Below are 23,030 nucleotides of genomic sequence, written 5' to 3'. Positions count from 1 at the left end.
TTATATTAATATTTTATTATTCAGGGAGGACTACACAAACTGCTTTAGTCACACTGAAAAATAGATTACTCCCTTAGAGTGTCTGAGAAGTTTATCCAACCATTTTCTAACTACTGGTTTCCACTCAGTCAGGAATCACACACAGCCATACTCTGTGACTGAGGTTGGTTAACTGCTAGACAAATATTCCAACCCTGGAGATGTGAGTTACCCATTGAGTCCCCATGGAAAATCTGAATGAAGACCGATCTTTTAAAATTTAAATGATTTTACCATAATGTGTGTCTGTTTTTGTATATGTGCTGTGTGATACTTTTGCATTTGGTTTACAAGCAAGCTGTTTACATTGTTGCATTGCTACTCCATCTTCACCCTAAGATGTGAAAAACTTAAAATGTTCGGAGCGCCCAGACTAGAAAACCATGTTTTAATAAGTATACCACTCCCTATTTATTTGCGCATCGCCGACATTCCTCCCCCCTCACGGGAAGCCCGAATAGTGACCGTCCCCTTTAAGAAGGAGGTACGCAGCCCGTCAACGTGACTTGTTAGGAAGTGGCCAAATCAAGTCCGATGTTTGTCCCTAGTTACTGCTACTTTATTTAGCCACTTACGGAACGTGAAAGAAATATCGTTGGCAAAAATTTGGTGCATTTAAATACGCCGAAGGTACAGTTTTATTTTGTCGCGACATATTTCTGGTTAGTTGAAAAAAAATGCAGGCCTAAAGGTTCTGGATAACATACCCTTGTATTCGCGTGGATTTAGCAACAGGGAGTTTTAAAGCCTGAGGAGTGTTAAATCTTTTTGAAGTTAGCTGGTTTTCTCCGTTTTCGAGGGCTTGTTTGGTGAGCATGTAAACTCTACAAATTTATTTTGACGATTTGTAATGCAGACTGCTTCTTGTATCTCAAGAAGCTTGCCACGGAGGGTACTGCAATATACGAAATTTTGGTGCAGTATAACTTGTATAACTCACAAAATTTCCTTTTTATGAGAATAAAAACAGAAGACCATACGTCATCTTTTTCTTCCACTTTTTTGAGACTTAATACCTGAAATGTAGGGGATTTCGCTTTGTTGCGTGTTACATTCGTTTTCTACTGTTGCAATACGTTCTATGTACATATTTGCGTTACTTTGACGCCATTCTTTGCTTCCTGCACCAGTGTCCTCTTTTTACTATGAAAAATATGGTCACCCTGCACTTAATTCAGAATAGAAATGGGCTTGCTGATAAATAACAATAAAATTGTTTATATGATAGTAACGACTGTGATTTTTTTTTCAGTATGTCCAGCTCCAGTCCAGCGTGCTACTCTTGACAACTTACTTCCTAAATACGATCAGTGACCCCAATGGCCTGATTGTCTCAGGCGCAAATATTCACGATGCATCTCAAAGGACTCACTGAGGAAGTAAGTGCCAATCTTATGGCACAGTGGATCCTATGCTGTGTTTATTGCTGTTTGGCTTTTTGTGGAGTTTGTACTTCTTAAGATTTACCTACTCCATATGCTTAGTACTTTTATTGCGCTCAAATGGTTCACCACCGTTCATGCAGACAAAATGGTTTCATGAGATGAATTCCTGTTTCCCCTGTTGATAGCTTCGGGATTTGCTTTCATAGCACTGTGTGATTGCCGCTGTGTCCACAGTGCCACCTGGTTATGCGCTTGAATGAGAGCCAGCGGTGTTTTTTCATCCGGAATACTCCTGACTGCAACCAGGATGGTGGTTTTTTAAACTATTTGGAGACAGCATTCTGCCTCTTTCCAACCAACCTCCTTCCATTAGCGATCTTCTTCTATGTAAGTATCTCTCCAGGATTGTTTACAAGATATACTTAATGTTAACATGATTCCTAAAGATGTCCTTGTGGTATGCTAAAAAACAATGTTTAAGTCCTTTCAGTGTATGATAATACTACCAGTTTGCTAATATTAACTGTCTAATTACGCTATTTTAAGTGAATTTGCCAAAACAAATCACTATACATAAAGTAGTTGTAACAAAAGTTAGTATACTTAGCCCCCCCACCGAGAGGCTGTTATATATGGGCTGATATTTGTGCCAATAGAAACTGAATATGAATAGTGTATATTTGAATCTTCAGTTGTTGCATTAAAAAACTGAATCTGAATTTATTAGTTTGAATATGAATTCTAATAACTTGAAACTGCATTTATCCTACCTGGAAATTGTGATGCTCTTTACTTACAAATTCACTTCTCCCAATTCAATTTTAGTTCGCAAATTCAATTTCAATTTATTGAGACGCACAATCCGGGTCCTTGAGGAAAAGTAATCAACCGCAGGTTCACAACGCAACTCATTTCCACGTTTACGACAGTTCTGCAGGTTGGGGTAACTGCAGATTCAAATATACACTATTCATATTCAGTTTCTAGTGGCAAAAATATCAACCCATAGTTATACAGGAAAGTACAATTAACAATGAATCATATCCACAGCACAATTCCCAGACCAAACTAAAGTGTGCCACCTGAGGCGATTATCAGACTCTGTATCTAGTCTGTCTTCTGATGTCATTTACCAGAACGGAAACTATTTGTATTGTATATTTTGGCACATTGCACATTTTGGTCTATCTGTCTCGTGTGTCAAACATACTGTACTTTTTTCCACAGGTTCTATGGCTTCTCTTCTTGTTTATTGTCCTTGGGCTCACAGCATCTAAGTTGTAAGGAGCTCCTGTTTTTCTGTTTTATCTTTTGCAGTTATACTTACTTGTTGATATTTTGATGTTTTTTTTTATTGCTGTATTTTTGGTTTAGTCTAATAACTGTGAAGGACCACAGTGAACACATAATACTCATCTCTAGCCAAAGTATAGAATCAGTCATGTGCCATACTTGTTTGCAACAGTATGGTCCAGTGCAAAATTAGCTCTGTGTATTGTTTTAATTGCATTATTAAAGTCTGCTTGTTAATTTTGTTCTTTTCAAATTGGAGACCTGGTGTTGCTCATTTGAGATTTCCTGTGTAGATGGTATGTTAGCAGAGCTGTAGCGTTTTTAGTTCATATGAGGGAGGTTTTGCTTTAATATATGTCCAGTTAGATGTAGCTTGATTGGCATGCATTTCTGAGTGGTTTGTGCTATATTCAGTGAAACATGACAGACTGGCATTTCTTCACTCTGCCTCCTGTAGCTTCTGCCCCAACCTATCTGCCATATCTGCTACCTTGAAGCTGACCCATAATGTCGCTGTATCCTTTTCATAAAATGCCGTTTTCATATACACCACCTCTCAATAACAGAAATGATACTGGACATTTTACCAACCAGTATATCTCTTTAATGGTCCAGTTATAATTCATAATGACCCCGTGTTTATTCAAACACTAAGGATACTGTTTTAGTCATACTGACATAAGATTACATTTTGCTGATGGATGTTTTAAATTTCCAGTCTGCGAAACTTTTTGAATTGATTAACTTGCACATGATTTTTGAATGTTATTAGTAACAGGTTTAGTTTCACACAAGCTGAGTGTTTCTTGACCTTTGTCTGGCCAGGGTGTGACGTTTTTGGCTTTGGGCAATGGGGCTCCGGATGTATTCAGTGCTATGGCAGCCTTTTCTCGCCCCCAAACTGCTGGATTGGCCATTGGGGCATTGTTTGGTGAGTTTGAACTTGCTAATTTTGGGGTGGACAGAAAGCCACTGGAGTTTGTGTAATGTGAAAGTTCCCTATGCATAACTAAAAGAATGAGATTGTTCATCTGTTCTCTTTAACTGAACTGAATTTATGCAATCTCATTTCTCTTTTTATCCAACTTCACTTCCGCAGTTAGGTAACCTTATGTTGAAAGAGGAGCATGAATATAGATAGCCTGTAGTGAACCAGCCAATTTCTGATATAAATCAGCAGTCACTCAGCTCTTCTTTCTTTAATGGATTACAAGGAATGTCTTTGTTTTCTTCACCATGAGCCTTTCTCTCTCCCTTGCCGTCCTGTCACCTTGTCTCATCTGTTCCCTTGGGACATCCTTCTCCCAGGAGCAGGGATCTTCGTCACCACCATCGTTGCTGGTAGCGTGTCCCTTGTCAAGCCCTTTACGGTAGCTTCCCGTCCCTTTCTGCGGGACATCATCTTTTACATGGCCGCTGTCTTCTGGACTTTCCTTATCCTCTACAAGGGTCAGATTCATCTGGGGGAAGTGCTAGGTACTCTTAAATTTAGAAATGCTTAGCTCAAATTCACTAAAGATGAGTGCAATATTTCACACATTTATGTATGTGTTTCTGGTCAGATTGTTTGTCTTTACAGGAAATACACCTTTAAATGTTATTGCATGTAGGAGTTCAAGAATGTTTCTTGGTATTTTGGATTACTTCGAAGACCCATTTGCCCCCATAACAGCTTCACAAGCATAATGCATTTGGTTCAGTTTCAGCCAGAAATTGCCTGATGCCTTCCCAGCACTTCTGCTGCAGATCCCAGACATTTTGGCTGCTTGTGGGTTGCTTTGCACTCTAAACACCTTCATAGTTGGTCCAATACAAATTTTTGTAATTGAGAACTGGTGACTGGGCAGGCCACGTGAAAGACAATGTGTCTTTTACGTTACTGGTTTACCAGACCTTGCACAATTTTGAGATGCATTTTGGGTTATCTTGCTGAAGAAAGAAAGATTACCACATCAGCCACAATCTGCACAACATCCACTATTGTTAGTAGATATCCAGTTTAAAGCATACATAGTTATGGTTTTAAGTAGCTGTACTCAAACTTTGAACTGGTAGTGTAGTTTTAACTTTTCAAATTTTTCTCTTTACCAAACACAGTTAAGTAATGAGCTGCTTCTTTCCTGCAGGTTACTTGTGCTTGTATGTGGGATACGTTCTGACAGTTATCATCAGTGCTTACATCTATAACCGACAGAAACACTTCATCAACGGACCATTACAGAATGGCTCTAACCATGTCCCAGGTATGCGTATGTACACTGTTAGGCATGTAAAATAAGTTTCTTTAGATGTGTTAAGTCTGACTTGTACAAATTCACTGGATTGATGTGCTGTCATTTATCATGTGCACTAGTTAATATTTAGCTACCAAAACATTTAACATGCTCTTTGTACTACAGGAAGTAGGATGTGTTTTAAATATGGAATAGTCTGTAAAACTATTAATGTCGGTTTGCTGTTTCACATGCCTTTTCAAAAGATTAAAAAATTAGAAAAATTAGAAAATTTAAAAAAAAAAACATCCAAAGATGAAAATTTTATTGGGGCCGTCATATGTCATATAAATATATATAACAATATAGTAAATACCATACTGTACTTCAAGCCATGCAATGTTTTCCAGAGCTTCACAAAGTACTGTGTGCATTCATTATTATGAACCATTTCATTTAACTCGAATTTTTAATATAGCAAGCTTTATTGTCGTCTGTTCATGAGTACGAATTACCCGTAAGTCAAGCATTAATAACTTGGGGACTGCCTTATATTATACAGTGAAAACCACTTGTAGTGATCACATCTGTCTGAGTGAAATTGATCAGTATAACCATTATAACAGATTTTTTTTTCTCATTCTTTGTCTCTGGCAGATTACCTTCTAACTGACGTGTATATTTATTGCGTGAATATAAGAGGATATCACTATTTACTGAATTTTTTGACTTTCAAAATACAGTACAGCTGTTTCAAAATGGTTTTCAAATTACAGTACTGTACAAATAACTGAACTGTGTATAATTCAAATACAAAAACAGTGCAGTACTATATCTAAAATATAGCTTATTGTACATAAGAACGTAAGAAGTTTACAAAGGAGAGGAGGCCATTCGGCCCATCAAGCTCGTTTGTGGAGAACTTAACTAATAGCTCAGAGTTGTTAAAATCTTATCTAGCTCTGATTTAAAGAAACCCAGGGTTTTAGCTTCCGCTACGCTAGCAGGAAGACTATTCCATACTCTAACTACACACTGTGTAAAGAAGTGCTTCCTCAGATTCGTTTTAAAATGTTTTCCCGCTAATTTCCACTTATGGCCATGAGTTCTAGTATTTAAACTAATATTGAAATAACCAGTTGGCTGAACAGCATCCACACCTGTTAAATCGTATATACCTGGATCATGTTCCCCCTTAGTCTCCTTTGCTTGAGGCTAAACAGATTCAGCTCAGCTAACCTCTCCTCATAAGACATTCCTCTAAGACCAGGAATCATTCTTGTAGCCCTATGTCGCACCCTTTCCAAGGCAGGAATGTCCTTTTAAGGTATGGTGACCAAACCTGCACATAATATTCACGAAATTGTATAATCTTAGTATCACCTCACTTGACATAAACTTCACACACCTAGAGATGTAACCCAACATCCCATTGGCCATTTTAATTGCTTCCCCACACTGATGAGAGTGGCACATGGAAACATCAACATACACACCGAGGTCTTTCTCATAATCAGCTACCTTTATTTCAGTGGAACCCTCACTGCACTTTTATATTTCTGCTCCCTGCATCGATTACCTACATAAAATTTCATCTGCCAGGTATAAGCCCAGTCGCTAGTTAAATAAAGATCCCATTGTAGCCTCTCTGCTGCTAGTTCAGTATCTGTTACACCACCCACTTTGGTGTTGTCTGCAAATGTAACCAGTTTACTGTATGTATTGGAGTCAATATCATTATTGTAAATTAGGAACAATAGTGGTCCTAAAATTTAACCCTGCGGTACCCTACTATGAATGCAGGGCCACTGTGACATTGTACTTATGTGTAGTTTTGCTGCTGCATCTTGTTGGCTTGTTTTTGGCAGTTTATTATAAGCTTTTGAGACAAAGTGAATAACTTTTTTTTTTTCCTTATCATGTTTTCTGTGCACACAGCATTAGCCTCAGGTAGCTTGCCAGAAGCAGACGGAAATTTTTATATCTGACAGACAATCTAAGAGTGAAGTGGGAGGAATGGCAAAGTTAGGCTTGGTGGTTAAGTAGAGCTGGGTGTCATCCGCATAACAATGAAATTGTATGCCGAATCTCCTAAAAATGTTCCCAAGAGGTAAAAGGTAAATAATAAATGAGACCCCAAGACAGAACCCTGTGGAACACTCCTTATGACGGGGACAGTCTTGGATTTAAAACTTTTAAGCTGCACAAACTGAGTCTGACCAGAGAGGTATGACTTAAACCAGGTAACGGTGGTGTCCGTAGTCCCAATAAATTCCAGTCTGTCTAACAGGATGCTGTGTGCGACTGTATCAAAGGCTGCACTCAAATCAAGTAGCACCAGTTAACATGGTTAACATACCAGAATCTGCAACCATTAATAAATCATTTGTGATTTATTCAGTGCTGTCTGTGCTGTGAAAAGAATGATATGCAGACTGGAGCTGTTCAAACAAATTGTTGTCGGTAAGATGTGCATGTAACTGCGAAACAACAACTTTCTCAAGAATTTTTGATATAAACGGTAAATTTGAAATTGGTTGAAAATTATTTAAATTGCTGGGGTCTGCACCAGTTTTTTAAACTGGGGTTATAGCAGCTGTTTTGAGAGATGAGGGAACATGGCCAGAAGAAAGGGATGAATGCACAATATCAGTAATTAATGAAATAAGATAGGGCAGACATGCTTTTACTGAGGGAGTAGGAAAAGGATCAAGTTGACAAGTGGAAGATTTTGATTTTTGAATCAGACCCAAAATTTCTGAAGCAGCTGGAAGTTTGAAAGAAGACAGTTAAAAGAAAAAGGGCTGACTAGACTCATGGCTTAATGCACCATGAAGAGTATTTGCTGGAGTGTTCAGTGTCTGGTAGATGTTGTCAATTTTGGCATTATAGAACATCATGAGAATGTTGCATTGTTCTGTGGAATATAGGTGAGGAGGAAGAACATCAGGTGGCCGGAGAATGTTATTCACAGTAGAAAAAGAGTTCTAATATTTCCTTCACTTAACCTGATTTGATTACTATAGTAAACAGATTTGGCCGTAGACAGAGATGTGCAAATGGTCATTGTACATATTTTTATGCATAGTAAGACCGGTCCTTGAAAACATGCGATCCAGTCTCCAACCTTTAGCTTTAAGATGGCGAAGCTCAGGAGTGAACCAAGGGGCAGAATGAGTGAAAGAAATATTCCAAGTCTTTAGCGGAGCAAGATATTCCAAGAGCCTGTGTAATTCAACATTATTGTACAAAACAAGTCGATCAGTGGTGAATAAATTATGTTTAGACGCTATATTATTAATGCTCCTAGAAAGATTGGATAAATGAATGTTTTATGTTTCAAAAAGAAATAGTACGGTATGAATTTAGATCTAGATGTCATACTAAAAGGCACTAGTTTATGATCAGATACAGCCAGATCGGACACAGTGCAGTTGATTGGTGTTACACCAGTAGCCCACAACTGTCCAAACAAGATGTAAAATCCCTCGCAAGTCAGTCATTGACATTGTCCATTTGTATATTAAAATCACTGACGTTACAAAGTCAGAAAATTAATTTAAAAAGTCCTTATTGGGTCTGGGTGGTCAGTAAACAGTAACAAGAATAGTTGGAGTAGGTCCATTGATTTTCAGGGCAATGGATTCAAATTATGTGTGTACCGGCACAGTCACCAAAGATGCTCTCCGCCGCTCGTTGTAGAGAATTGTGAGCCCGCCCCCTCAACCGGAAGCACAGGGCTGGCACACATAAACATAGCCTTCAGGTACGGTCTGGTTTAGATGGAAGAAGTCATCGGGCTGCTGCCAAGTCTTGAACAAACACAAAAAGTCATTCATACAATAATGCAGTAGATCACAGACTACTGGACCTTTGTTCGTAAGGGGATCGGATGTTAAATAATCCAATAGCAACCTTGCTTTTGCCTTGACTGTCATTAGCCGACTTGGCTAGTTCAGCTAAGATGCTATGGTCAACAACTCAAATGATGCTTCTTAGCCTGGCAAGGAGCAGAGGACCAGAAGGAAAGTACAGGCTCTGTGTTCTCATAGTTAACATTCCGACGGCTCCCGCGATGGATCTCCGCCAACTCTGTGGACATGCAAACTCCACGCATACAAAGTGGTGGTGTGTGGCACCACCACTAACCACTGTGTCACTGTGCCACCCTGACAAGCTAGCATAATGTGTGATGTTAATATCGACATGGCATCTCATGAACCCGCAATTGTCACATCGCAAAGACTGTGATGGTCTGCTGAGTTCAAACCATCAATAAGTTGCGCTCAAACATTTTTACTCAGATGCAGGAGGACTTGCTTACCAAGTTCTGCAACTTTGATAGTTCCTTTTTAACATTATCTATTATGTGTATAAAAAACAAGTCTTAAGTTTACTGCTGCTGCCTTTGCATGAGATCTGCATGCGCTCTCCAAGACAATCATAATCATTTTTGTCCTTACTGTTTCGTTTACTCATACAGGTAGATCATGTGGTGCGTTTGTGAGTAATCAAAAATAAGTGAACAGGAGAAAAGCAAACAAGAACTGGTCATAAAAAGACACTAATCTTGAGATGTATGGGAATATTTTGTATTTCATAGAGACGATATTGAGCAAAAGCAAGTACTCTGTGAACACTGCTTTTTATCTAATTATTGCAATAATTTTAAACATCACAATGTGAATTTCTTTCCAGTAATGTTCAGCCCTACTGAAAACACTCAATACAGATGCTCCTCTACTTACGAATGAAATGCATTCTGAATGGCCGTTCGTAAGTCATTATTCAACATAATTTTAACGGTATACGCAAGTACAAAGAACTACGATGCTGGGAGTATGCAAGCTGCTGTGCAGCGGGAGTAGTAGCCAGAAGTCGTACTAGTCGGAATTGGCGCACAGAAAAAAAAAATTGGTGTTGCAGACAGGAAATGGGAGCCCAATGAACACAATTTGGACTTAGTCCTCTTCGTTCGTATGTCTGAAAGTTCGTAAGTTGAAAGTTTGTAAGTAATGGAGCGTCTATGTTTTTTAAAGATATATATTGTATGATTATTATGTACTGTATTATATTACACATAAGAATGCAACTAAGTGATGGAGTTAACCTTTGTCAGAAAAATATTTTCTAAATCGTACAGAAGTCATAGAAAATAAATTAAGCAAAATAATTTAACTTATTTTGGCTAAATGGCACACATTTATGGCTAACCTGGTGTAAGGAATCCACTTGCAGAGTCTCCGCAGTTTCAGCAAAACGGTGGTTTATTGAACAGTAAAAAATAATATAATGTAATACAGTGTAGACATACACCGGGTATTGAAAGGCAGCTCAAATACAAATTAAGGGCAGTTCTTCACCCCCCTTTATACCCCAAAAGACCCTCCCCGCCAAGGTGCTGTGTTTAGGTGTTGTGAATGAATTTACATATAAAGAGTGCCCCCCTGGCCGGTGGGGAGCCTGGAGCAGGGATGGGGCAGGACAGGGTGGAGACTTTTATGATCATTGTAATTCAGTTATCTTCCTTATCACCCTAGTGGTGCCGACTGGAACCCCCATTCTCTCTGGCTTCCCCCATGATCATAAATTGCTAACACTGTCTGTATCCAAATGATCAACCTAGAAAATTGGGGCATCTTTACTACTTTTCCTTAGACTGGCATTATCGGATTAGTCCATCAAACCTTTTTAAGATGTATTTTTACTTTGGGGAAGATGGTGGTACAGGAGGTAGTGCTATCATTCGGCAACTGGAGGGTTGCAGGTTCAAGCCCTAGTTCTTCCTGACCCCATCAAAGTGTCCTTGAGCAAGACAATGAACCCCAAATTGCCCCTGGTGTGCAGGTTGGTGCCTTGCATGGCAGCCTCCACCACTGGTGTGTGGATGGGTGAATGTGAGGCATAAATTGTAAAGCGCTTTGAGTACTCGTAGGAGTAGAGAAGTGCTATATAAATGCAGTCCATTTACCATTTGCAATCATGCTGTGCTGATATTGAAGTTCTGCTTTGCAATACTGACAGACGACTGCATTTTCATTCACTTTTAGTGGGAAGTTCTTCCACACAAATTGTACCCTTACCCTCTATGCATAGTCTTCCTTCTGCCATATTGCAGAGTATATCGAAAAGGAACATTTTAATAGATGCTTTTTATTAATCGAGTAATCCAGTTTAATCAAGTAATTGTGATCGTTCGAAACTTTGATTTTGCTGACATTTAAGCTGAAATAGATTTTTATTAGCTATCTAATGATATACACCTCTGAATTTAGTGGAAACGCCTTTTCTTCAAAATAACAGCAGTTTTGTTTGTCATAATGCATAGCACAATGGGTTTTTGCCTTTTACTCTGAAGGTTTGCTTGCTGATAGCTATAGGTTAATACTGTTATTGGTGTGGTTTTTATTTCTGCAGATCTGCAGTCTGACACTGATGAGAGCTCATCCCTGCCAAACTCTGGTATTCAGGACTATGGTACGCATGGTGGTTTTGCTAGTTTTTGATAGTGTTACTGCATGAATCCATGTGTAATATGTGTGCTGCAGTTTTTGATGTGTGTCAGTGTGTGGAATGTGAAATGGGCTTGAACCACTCACCTTGAGTTACTTTGTAATATCACACAGTAGTGAACTGTGTGGCACAGATTGAAATGGAAAAAAAATGGAAAAATCCTTTATTTGCCATTTGCACAAGTACAAGTACATTGGAATGCTTCTCTTCACATATCCCATCCTGCTTTTTTTTGAGGGACACGCATTCACACACAGGCCTATACAGGTGAGAGCGAAGCTCAGAGTCTGAGTGCAGGGTCAGGCCACTTATCCAGAGCCCCTGGAGCATTTTGGGGTTTGGTTAAGGGCCTTGCTGAAAGGCCAAATGGAAATGTGACTATTCTGCCAAGGCCAGGGCTCAAAACGTCAACCTTATCACAGACACAGAGGTGTAACCCACTAAGCCACACTCTGCTACTATGTGTGTGTACATGTACTTTGTGCTATAGAATTGACCGTTATTTTAACTCCTTGCACGGGAACACTTATTGGCCTGATGGAACTTATTGGAGACTTTAAATTTCAGAGTACCAGCCCCTGCTTACTTGCACGGAATCCACTAGCCAAATTTTCCTCAAATCCCTTAACCCAGTAGACATCAGAAAGTGGAGGAGAAAGCCCTGGTACTGGAGAGCCTTTAAGGTGATAAAGGTGGGTAGTTACATTAAGTGATTATGGTGCTTTATGTTGAGATTCGAGAATTAAATGACACTGTGTTCTAATGGTGATTAACAACACCTCTCTTCCCTTCCATGGGGCGATGGTGGCGCAGGAGGTAGTGCTATCGTTTGGCAACTGGAGGGTTGCAGGTTCAAGCCTCCTGACCCCATCAAAGTGTCCTTGAGCAAGACACTGAACCCCAATTTGCTCCCAGTGAGCAGGTTGACACCTTACACGGCAGCCTCCACCACTGGTGTATGAATGTGTGTGTGGATGGGTGAATGTGAGGCATGAATTGTGAAGAGCTTTGAGTGTGTGTAGGAGTACAAAAGTGCTATATAAATGCAATCCATTTACCATTTACCATTCCCTCCACTAGGTGCCAATAGAAGTGATTCTGTTGCTGTCTGTGCCTGTTGTGGACCCAGACAAGGAAGACCGCAACTGGAAACGACCCCTTAACTGCTTGCATCTTATTACGGGCCCTCTGATTTGTGTGCTCACCTTCCAGTCGGGAGAGTGTATGTGTCTTTTCCTTAGTGTAGCCCTTTTGTCTCCAATAATATTAGGACACGTCTGTTCCTTTGGGACTTTTAGGGTACTGGGGTGTTTTCAAAGTTCACAGTTCTGAGAGGCATACAGCTCAGTAAACATTTTGCAGATTTCTTAAAACTTGATCAATTATTTTCACTAATACAACCCCATTTATTGCGATGCTGTCTAATGTGTAAATAACAGAATGCAGTATTTTGTAAATCATTTAAGCCCATATTTAACAGACAACATATCAAATGTTGAAACTGAGAAAATGTATTATTTTATGACAAATGTATGTTCAAATCGAATTCAGTGCCAGGAATACATTTTAAGAAGGTTGGGAAAGGGGCAACAAAAGACTGAAAAAGTTGAGTAATTCTAAAATGAAATACCTGGTTAAATTTCTCACAACTTGGGTTAGTTGGCAGCAGGGTCAGTAAGATGATTGGGTATAAAAAGAGCCCCCCAGAGATGCAGAGTCTCTGTGCATGTAGATGAGAGGTTCACCACTCATGGCAAATAGAGCAGCAGTTTAAGAATAATGTTTCTCAATTTAATATTGCAAAGAATTTGGGTATTTCATCATCTATTGTACACAATATTAAAAGATTCTGAGAATCCAGAGAAATCTCTTTAAGCAAGGGACAAGGCCGACACCAAGTATTGGATAGCCATGATATTTGGGTCCTCAGGCAGCGCTACATTAAAAACAGTAAAGTTTCTATAGTAAAAATCACTGCATGTGCTCAGGAACACTTCTGAAAACCATTGTTTGTGAACACATCCCAAATTCAGGATAAATCTCTAGCATGCAAAGAAGAAACCATATCAGAACATGATCCAGAAATGCCGCTGACTTCTCTAGGCCTGAGCTCGTTGGGCCTGAGCTGAATGACATATATCAGGGTTATTCAAATCACGGTCCTCGAGGTCTGAGCATTGCAGGTTTTCCAGCCTTCCTTTACCTGTCAGTCAGGTGTGAAGCCTCTGACCAATCAGAATCAGTAATTATTAAACTAAGTACCTAGGAGAACTAAAAACAAGGCCTGGTTTTGGAATTGAGGTACAGATTAGAAGAACCCTGATATGTGTGTGTGTGTGTGTGTGTGTGTGTGTGTGTGTGTGTGTGTGTGTGTGTGTATATATATATATATATATATATATATATATATATATATATATATATATATATATATATATATATATATATATATATATATATATATATATATATATATATATATATATATATATATATATATATATAAAAAAAAAAAACACAGACACACCTAAAGGATTATTAGGCACACCATACTAATACGGTGTTTGATCCCCTTTTGCCTTCAGAACTGCCTTAATTCTACGTGGCATTGATTCAACAAGGTGCTGAAAGCATTCTTTAGAAATGTTGGCCCATATTGATAGGATAGCATCTTGCAGTTGATGGAGATTTGTGGGATGCACATCCAGGGCACGAAGCTCCCGTTCCACCACATCCCAAAGATGCTCTATTGGGTTGAGATCTGGTGACTGTGGGGGCCATTGTAGTACAGTGAACTCATTGTCATGTTCAAGAAACCAATTTGAAATGATTCGAGCTTTGTGACATGGTGCATTATCCTGCTGGAAGTAGCCATCAGAGGATGGGTACATGGTGGTCATAAAGGGATGGACATGGTCAGAAACAATGCTCAGGTAGGCCGTGGCATTTAAACGATGCCCAATTGGCACTAAGGGGCCTAAAGTGTGCCAAGAAAACATCCCCCACACCATTACACCACCACCACCAGCCTGCACAGTGGTAACAAGGCATGATGGATCCATGTTCTCATTCTGTTTACGCCAAATTCTGACTCTACCATTTGAATGTCTCAACAGAAATCGAGACTCATCAGACCAGGCAACATTTTTCCAGTCTTCAACTGTCCAATTTTGGCGAGCTTGTGCAAATTGTAGCCTCTTTTTCCTATTTGTAGTGGAGATGAGTGGTACCCGGTGGGGTCTTCTGCTGTTGTAGCCCATCCGCCTCAAGGTTGTGCGTGTTGTGGCTTCACAAATGCTTTGCTGCATACCTCGGTTGTAACGAGTGGTTATTTCAGTCAAAGTTGCTCTTCTATCAGCTTGAATCAGTCGGCCCATTCTCCTCTGACCTCTAGCATCAACAAGGCATTTTTGCCCACAGGACTGCCGCATACTGGATGTTTTTCCCTTTGCACACCATTCTTTGTAAACCCTAGAAATGGTTGTGCGTGAAAATCCCAGTAACTGAGCAGATTGTGAAATACTCAGACCGGCCCGTCTGGCACCAACAACCATGCCACGCTCAAAATTGCTTAAATCACCTTTCTTTCCCATTCTGACATTCAGTGTGGAGTTCAGGAGATTGTCTTGAACAGGACCACACCCCTAAATGCATTGAAGCAACTGCCATGTGATTGGTTGATTAGATAATTGCATTAATGAGAAATTGAACAGGTGTTCCTAATAATCCTTTAGGTGTGTGTGTGTGTGTGTGTGTGTGTGTGTGTGTGTATGTGTGTATATATGTATATAATATATATATATATATATATGTATATTTATATTTTTTTTTAATATGGTTTTTGGAGCAACATATGCTGTCATCCAGACAATGTCTTTCTCAGAGACAGTCTTGTATATTTCAGCAAGACAATGCCAAACTGCATTCTGCGTGTATTACAGCAACATGGCGCCATAGTGGCAGTAGCTTTTCTCATTATGCAGAGTACTTTATGTGGAGTTAACATCTGTTAAAATAAATAAGCACTATTGAGATGCATGTTAATTTTTTATTGTGGGTGTTAACTCCACACAAACAGCACCACTTTTCTGTTTTTGAATGAAGTGAGGAAATATGTAGACCGTGTATATACTGGGGTATATGATCATATAGCCTTTATGTTCCAGCTAACATATGACTGATGTGAGAAATGTTTTCATTTAGCAAACAATTTCATGCCTGATAGTGTTTCATATTTTTAACATAAGTATTTGCATGTCCTTATTTAAAAAGATTCCTGATTTGTCTTGACTATTTAACCCTGAATATTACACTTTATGGGTTGGCCTCCCATCCTGGGTTGTTCCCCGCCTTGTGCCCGTAGCTTCCGGGATAGGCTCCGGACCCCCCATGACCCAGAAGGATAAGCAGTTAGGAAAATGGATGGATGGATATTACACTATAACTACTTTGACCCTTCAGTTTAATGCCATATTAAATAACCACAGTATGTCAGAAAGCTTCCCCTTTGCTGTATTAGGGCATTTGTGTCTTTCCTGGAGGGGAGTGTAAATCCTTACTTTCTTGGGAACCAAAGCTCCCTCTGTCTGTGTGTGGACAGGATCTATGTTTCAGAAAACAAATGCTCCAGGCAATGTGTGCTGCTTTCTAGAAGGAATATCATGTTAGAGTAGATGATGGTAACTGTTAGATAACAGTATGATGGCCTTCTTGGATGTTTCTTAGACTAGTAAATTGCTTTTCACTTCTCTACAGATGGGTTGTTGTATATTCAAGGGGGCTTCCCAGTCTGGGCATTGACTCTTCTCATCGGCCTCTTCTTGTGTGCCATCATCTTCTGGAGCACAACCAATTACCAGCCCCCCAGATTCCACTTTGTAAGACCTTGCTTTTTATTCATTGTGTAGTAGGGATGTAACGATACACTTAACTCACGATTCGATACGATTCACGATATGATTTTTTAACAGAATGAGCTGCAGACAAATTTATTCAAAAATATTCCTTTATCTATCTTTCTGAACAGTGCAAAACATGTCCTCTTCTTAACAGTGCAACTGAAATTGAATAAAATACTGCTTAAAAAAAATCCCAAATCAAAATAAATAAAAAATCTTCAAATGAATACACAGTAGTGCTTTACATTAACTGCACCTTCATAATGTTTTTTATTCTGCATTCATAAAATGTTCAGTACACCTTGATAATGTATTCATTAAGTATTCAGAAATCATTCATAAACATCATGCATGTATACCTTAATATCCTAACATCCCTTAACAGCTATAATATACATTAATAACAAACATTATATAATAATAACAAACATTATAATTGTATACTCATGTAATGTTTGTTATTAATGTGTATTAAAGCTGTTAAGGGATGTTAGGATGTTAAAGTGTAATTGCATGCTGCTTATGAATATTCTATGAATGCATTATGAAAGTGCACAGAATGTTCTATAAATGCATAATGAATGCATTATGAAGGTGCGCTTAATATAAAGTGTTACCAAATAAACTAAGGCTTGCATGTCCAGCTTTTTAGCGTGGTTTGCCCTTTTAATAATCTTTGCTCTGGCGTTGGTGAATTGAGCTCACTGTGGTGCCGGTGGACATGCTGAAGCATGTTTGTTGTGCTATATGTGTATGTTATCAGTCTTTTATAATGTTTGCACGCAGTTTTTGTCTTGTCTGTGCTTTTCTCACCGTTTTTGTTTGTGATTACTGGAAAGCTAAAATTCTGCCACACTGTTGATTTAAGATCGGGGGGGTGTCCTCAATTTGAAATTCACTCGCCATCTCGCGTTCGGTCAAAACCAAAAACTAACGTACAACGTCGACGTTTATATGCAGTGACATATGACGTCGAACTGACGTTGTGAAATCAAATGTAATATTACACCAGTTTTTGTGTTAAGTAAAGTACCGTGAAGTACTCCTAAACTAGCGATTCATTTTCCACATGAGCCGGTTTAAATCGTCATACATCTACATCAATTTTTATCCGATTCGCGATTCATTGTTACATACCTATGTAGTAATGTCATAGTAATGGTAAAAAACAACTGATTCCAATTAAGGGTAATTTTATAGAGGGATTCCCTATGTGTCCGTACTGAGGCAAATCAAAAAAATTCAAAGCAACAACATGTGACAGACTTTTTGGCCAGTTAGCACATTGGGGACCAATGATAGCACGCTCATATGGTAATGTATTACAAGTCCATACAGGTGGAAGTGGTCTGTGATTGGAAAGTTGCCCGTTTGAATCCTTGGCAGAATAATCACGTCTCTTTTAAACCTCTGAACCCCCAAAATGCCCCAGGGGTGCTGGGTAAATGACTGACCCTACACACTGTCCCCGAGCTTTGCTCTCATAATGTTTTTCTTTGTGCTGCAGCTTTTCTCTCTGCTGGGTTTCCTGGTCAGTGCGATGTGGATGAACACAGCCGCAACAGAGGTCGTGAGCCTATTAAGGACATTGGGTGTGGTTTTCAGCCTTAGCAACACAGTACTGGGCCTCACCCTGCTGGCCTGGGGCAATAGCATTGGAGGTAATGCAGCCTCCTGCATTTTAACTACTTTGCTAGTCTTAATATCAGGGAAGGTTTGTCAGTTGAATGGGTTTTGAGGGATATCTAAGGGAGGGGTTCCCATTCGAACCCCCTGTTGTTGACCTACCAAGGGGGTTGTGGCTAAAAAGTTTGGGAACCCATGATCTAAGGTGTATAAGAACTCACTACCTTTTAATTTGTTAGGATTAAGTAAGTTGAATGGAGTTCTATGTACAGTGCAGTTTATTGAATCACCTTTTGAATCTGTGTCCCAGAACAGATATTTAGTAGTGTTTGGTCTTGTTTTTGCAGATTGCTTCTCAGACATCACAATTGCACGCCAGGGGTATCCACGTATGGCCATCTCTGCCTGTTTTGGGGGAATTATCTTTAGTATCTTTTTTCAGGCTTGAGCTTGCATGTCATTCTGTGGTTTCACTCTAACATACCCTGCCCCAAAAATTTAAAGAAAAACTTTGAAAACACATCAGATCTTAATGGGGAAAAAATCATGCTGGATATCTATACTGATATAGACTGGGGAATGAAAGGATGGCACATTAATGGAAATGAAAAATATCAGTCTACAGAGGGCTGAATTCAAAGACACCCCGAAAATCAAACTGAAAAAAGATGCAGTAGGCTAGTCCATTTACCCGAAATTTCATTGCAGCAGCTCAAAATCGTACTCCGTAGTTTATTTGGCCCTCATGTACTTGTATGCATGCCTGACAATGTCGGGGCATGTTCCTAATGAGATAACGGATGGTGTCCTGGAGGATATCCTCCCAGATCTGGACCAGGGCATCACTGAGCTCCTGAACAGTCTGAGGTGCAACCTGGCAGACCAAAACATAATGTCCCAGAGGTGTTCAATTGGAATTAGGTCAGGCAAGCGTGGGGATCAGTCAATGGCATCAATTCCTTCATCCTCCAGGACCTACCTGCATACTCTCACCACATGAGGCCGGGCATTGTCATGCACCAGGAGGAACCCAGGACCCACTGCATCAGCGTAGGATCTGACAATGGGTCCAAGGATTTCATCCTGATACCTAATGACACTCAAGGTGCTGTTGTCTAGCAGGTAGAGGTCTGTGCGTCCCTCCATGGATATACCTCCCCAGACCATCACTGACTCACCAATGTTACAAGCAGCATAACACTCTCTGTGACTTCTCCAGACCCATTCACGTCTGTCACATGTGCTCAGGGTGAACCTACACCCATCTGTGAAAAGCACAGGGCCCCAGTGGCAGATCTGCCAATTCTGGTATTCTATGGCAAATGCCAATTCAGCTCCACGGTGCAGGGCTGTAAGCACAAGGCCCACTAGAGGATGTTGGGCCCTCAGGCCACCCTCATGAAGTTTGTTTCTGATTATTTGGTCAGACACATGCAAACCAGTGGCCTGCTGGAGGTAATTTTGTAGGTCTCTGGCAGTGCTCATCCGGTTCTTCCTTGCACAAAGGAGCAGATACTGGTCTTGCTGATGGGTTAAGGACCTTCTACGGCCCTGTCTAGCTCTCCTAGAGTAACTGCCTGTCTCCTGGAATCTCCTTCATGCCCTTATGCCTGTGCTGGGAGACGCATCAAATCTTCTGGCAATGGCATGTATTGATGCCCCATCCTGGAGGAGTTGGACTACCTGTGCAACCTCTGTAGGGTCCAGGTATTGCCTCATGCTACCAGTAGTGACACTGTCCATAGCCAAATGCAAAACTAGTGAAAAAATAGTCAAAAGATGAGGAAGGAAAAATGTCAGTGCTGTCCACCTGTTAAGCCATTCCTGTTTTGGGGGTTGTCTCATTGTTGCCCCTCTAGTGCACCTATTGTTAATTTCATTAACACCAAAGCAGCTGAAACTGATTAACATCCCCTTCTACTTAACTGACCAGATCAATATCCCAGAAGTTTAATTGATTTGATGCTATATTCTGAAGTGTTTCTTTCATTTTTTTGAGCAGTGTATTTAGGTGCTCATGTATCATGGGTAAGGTACAGTTTGTTAGGGGTGCATCAATATTGTTATTAGAATCAGGTTCAATACAGTACTCTAGTATTCACACTCATTCTCATGACAAATCTGTACAAAGCATGTACTCGGTACCACATGATGAGATATCTACAGTATCGTTAACAAGCAAAATAATTGCACTGTTTCTGTCTTGCTCCTGTGATACACACACTCGGATGGTGTTGTCCCAAATGATTTAGCATGTTGGATGTGTTTCCAGCAACATATCAGAATTTGGCATTACGCAGCCGACAGACAGTCTTGGTCTTATCGACTACTCACTCTCTGTTGTAGGTGTATTTTATTGAAATATTAAAATGTTCCCAAACCGCTGATTATGACTGACACTAACCTACATTAGTCAGAACTGACAGACAGCTACAACTACCATAATGTTTTTCCTATTCATCTAATTATGATTATAGGTTCCATCCAAATCAATGTGTATTCGTTCATTTCATTGTGCATTCTGAATTAAAAATTATATACTGAATGGAACCTGATAGATATGTGTACCATTACAGCCCTAAACACAACTAATGTAATTAAACATCTAAAGGCTGAATCATACTTCTCTTCACACAGGCATTCACATACACCCGATGTGATTTACTTAAATGCATCAAAATTAAAATATCACAGTAATTTGTTTTACATCACCTAACCCAAATTGGTATCGGTGAGTTCCATAAGGCTGAAAAAATGGTAATGATGCATCCCTACTATTTGTTAATTAGCTAGATTTTTGATTTATCCAACCCATGCATATGTAGGCTTTTGCTTGTTATTTGTACACCATATGAATGTTATGTGATTGTGCAAGTTTGAATCATTAGCTGAGTGAATTCTTAGAGCTGATTGAAATTTCATATATAGTGTCTAAATTGCACCTTTAGGGGTGCACTCTTCCCATGCTACAAAACCTGTATGGTAAAGTATTGGTGTCAGTTCTTAACTACCATTCCTTGCAGACATGGTTTTTGGTGTTGGGCTTGGCTGCCTGCTGCAGATGATCGCACACGATAACATGGTAAAAGTAAGTAACAGTATTGGTCACGACTCGCGTAGTGTGAAAGGCAGAGCTAGTAAACTATAACTTTGCATCAAGAGAGCAAAGTGACTGTTAATTGGCTTGGTAAAAGGTTGAGCGTTGTGTGTATATGCGTGCATGTCTACGAGTATCAGAGAGAAAGGCTTACAGTGTGTGAGTGGCCAGAAGTAGTTCCAAGCTGACCCAGTTCTTCCACTTGCCTTTACAGCTCCAGCCAGAAGGGTTACTGGTCTGGGTACTAGCAGTGGCCCTGGGCTGCAGCCTGGCATTCTCCTTCATTCTAGTGCCACTGCAGTGCTTTCACCTAGGCCGTCCATATGGAGCCTTTCTTCTGCTCTTCTATGCTGTCTTCCTGTTGGTGGCACTGCTTACAGAGTTTGGAAAAATTACAGTGGGGTGATAACTGCATTCACTGAGAAATGAAGTGGAAGTGGCCATTTTGCTCATCAGCTGATTATTTTTGTACAACTTCTCTGTTGTCTCAAGTTAAGGTCAGGGACATTGTATTCTGCATAGCCCAGTATGTTTTGAGAGTCCCTCACTAAAACTTAGTTGATACAATTTTATTATATAATAACTAGAAAAGAAAATATTTAATAATTTTAATTGGTTGGCCCAGCTTTAAAGACCTCCTATGAGACCCCATCTTGACAAACTTTATCTTGGGTGACCCCCTACTCCACACTTGGAAAGTTTCATTTTTGGGGAATCAGTGTTACAATGGTTTGTGTGTTCTGTTCACATTTAAGAGAGTGCCAAAATTATTGTGACTATTTATCAAAAGTGACTTGACTTTGTGTGCTTCTGTGGTTGGGGGTTGGGCTACTGTATTATTATCATTTATCCAAATGTTTTTAAATTAAAATGTTGAATATTATATATTTTTATATCATCCAGCCCTAAAAAAGAATATTGCAATTTTCTTGCTGAATATAAAATTCAGATGCTCAGGGACATGTGTACCTTTTTTTATAAGATGTAAAACATTTCTTTGTTAACATCCTGTTAACTTCGCTCTGCTGTTCTGGCTTTTTGTTCTTGCATTAAAGTTAGATAGCCCTACCGTAGAACCTCAGAAAAGCTATATATTTTCACATTATATGTAAATGTAATCTCATCAAATGTCTCAATATCTCAGCATTCCTCAATAATCAAAGCAGTAGCAGTGGTAATACAATCCTGGGTAGAGTCTGTCCCAAGCAGAACAGGCCATGAGGCTGGAGCACCCTTTGGACCAGATGCTGGTCTATCGCAGAGCACATACACGTGATCATGGCCAATTTAGACACCAGCTAGCCTGACTTTGCACTGTAGGGGGAACCCTGAGAAAAACAGGGAGCGCATGCAAACTTCACACACAGACAGCAGAGGTGCGGCCCACTGAGGTACCATGCTGAAATATGAGGGTCTTTTAGGAAGGCTTCACTGGGTCTAAAGTGGTTTGTGCTGCAGATGTTTTGCTTTTTCTAGTTTCATGAACAATATGACGCTAAAGTATGGGTTGATGGTAAGGTCTGAACACAAGTTTTCAGCTTATACTTACTAATAAACTCATTTCCCAAGTGTGTGTTTCTGCTCTAGGAAGAATCCAGTACCCATTTTTTTTAATATTTCATTTGGTTAACAAGTCATTTAGCCAAATCATTTGTGTTACAGAAATACAAGAAACATTTCTGAATAATTAAACACTTTAACTTGAATATGAATACACCAAGTCTTGTGCTTTGTACAGTTTGTAATAGGCTCTGGCCTTCTACATGGCCTTACCAAGATAAGTGATTAGAAGTGGGATGAATATTTGTTACAGTAACACAGATGAGGGAATGCTGAATGTCTAGGGTTTTAGTACTGTATAACTGCATTGTGTGCACACACTTGTCCTATGCTGTACTTGTTTTGGTTTTTTGTGAGTATGAATATTATCAAAATTAAACTGCCATCACTGATGATTTATATAAAA

General features: G+C 39.6%; 1 protein-coding gene across 4 annotated transcripts; it reads left to right on the top strand.

The window, feature by feature from the left end:
* Positions 1-90: 90 nt before the first annotated feature.
* slc8b1 (solute carrier family 8 member B1) lies at positions 91-23,030 on the top strand. Of its 4 annotated transcripts, none has more exons than XM_023818252.2 (16): positions 91-669; positions 1,292-1,418; positions 1,659-1,811; positions 2,652-2,704; positions 3,175-3,232; positions 3,543-3,648; positions 4,026-4,058; positions 4,844-4,960; positions 11,348-11,407; positions 12,011-12,135; positions 12,524-12,665; positions 16,199-16,320; positions 17,849-18,002; positions 18,315-18,395; positions 20,991-21,055; positions 21,279-23,030. In XM_023818252.2, the coding sequence occupies exons 2-16, from the start codon at positions 1,392-1,394 to the stop codon at positions 21,468-21,470; spliced, it is 1,488 nt and encodes a 495-aa protein (XP_023674020.1). In that variant the 5' UTR covers positions 91-669; positions 1,292-1,391; the 3' UTR covers positions 21,471-23,030. The 4 variants fall into 4 exon arrangements, with proteins under 4 accessions (XP_023674020.1, XP_023674017.1, XP_023674018.1 ...); XM_023818249.2 differs by having other exon boundaries at positions 4,026-4,193; XM_023818250.2 differs by lacking the exon at positions 91-669 and adding an exon at positions 692-848 and having other exon boundaries at positions 4,026-4,193.

Source organism: Paramormyrops kingsleyae, chromosome 2, assembly GCF_048594095.1.
Source record: "Paramormyrops kingsleyae isolate MSU_618 chromosome 2, PKINGS_0.4, whole genome shotgun sequence".
Classification (NCBI taxonomy): Eukaryota; Metazoa; Chordata; class Actinopteri; order Osteoglossiformes; family Mormyridae; genus Paramormyrops; species Paramormyrops kingsleyae.
This window is presented reverse-complemented; position numbering and strand designations above follow the sequence as displayed.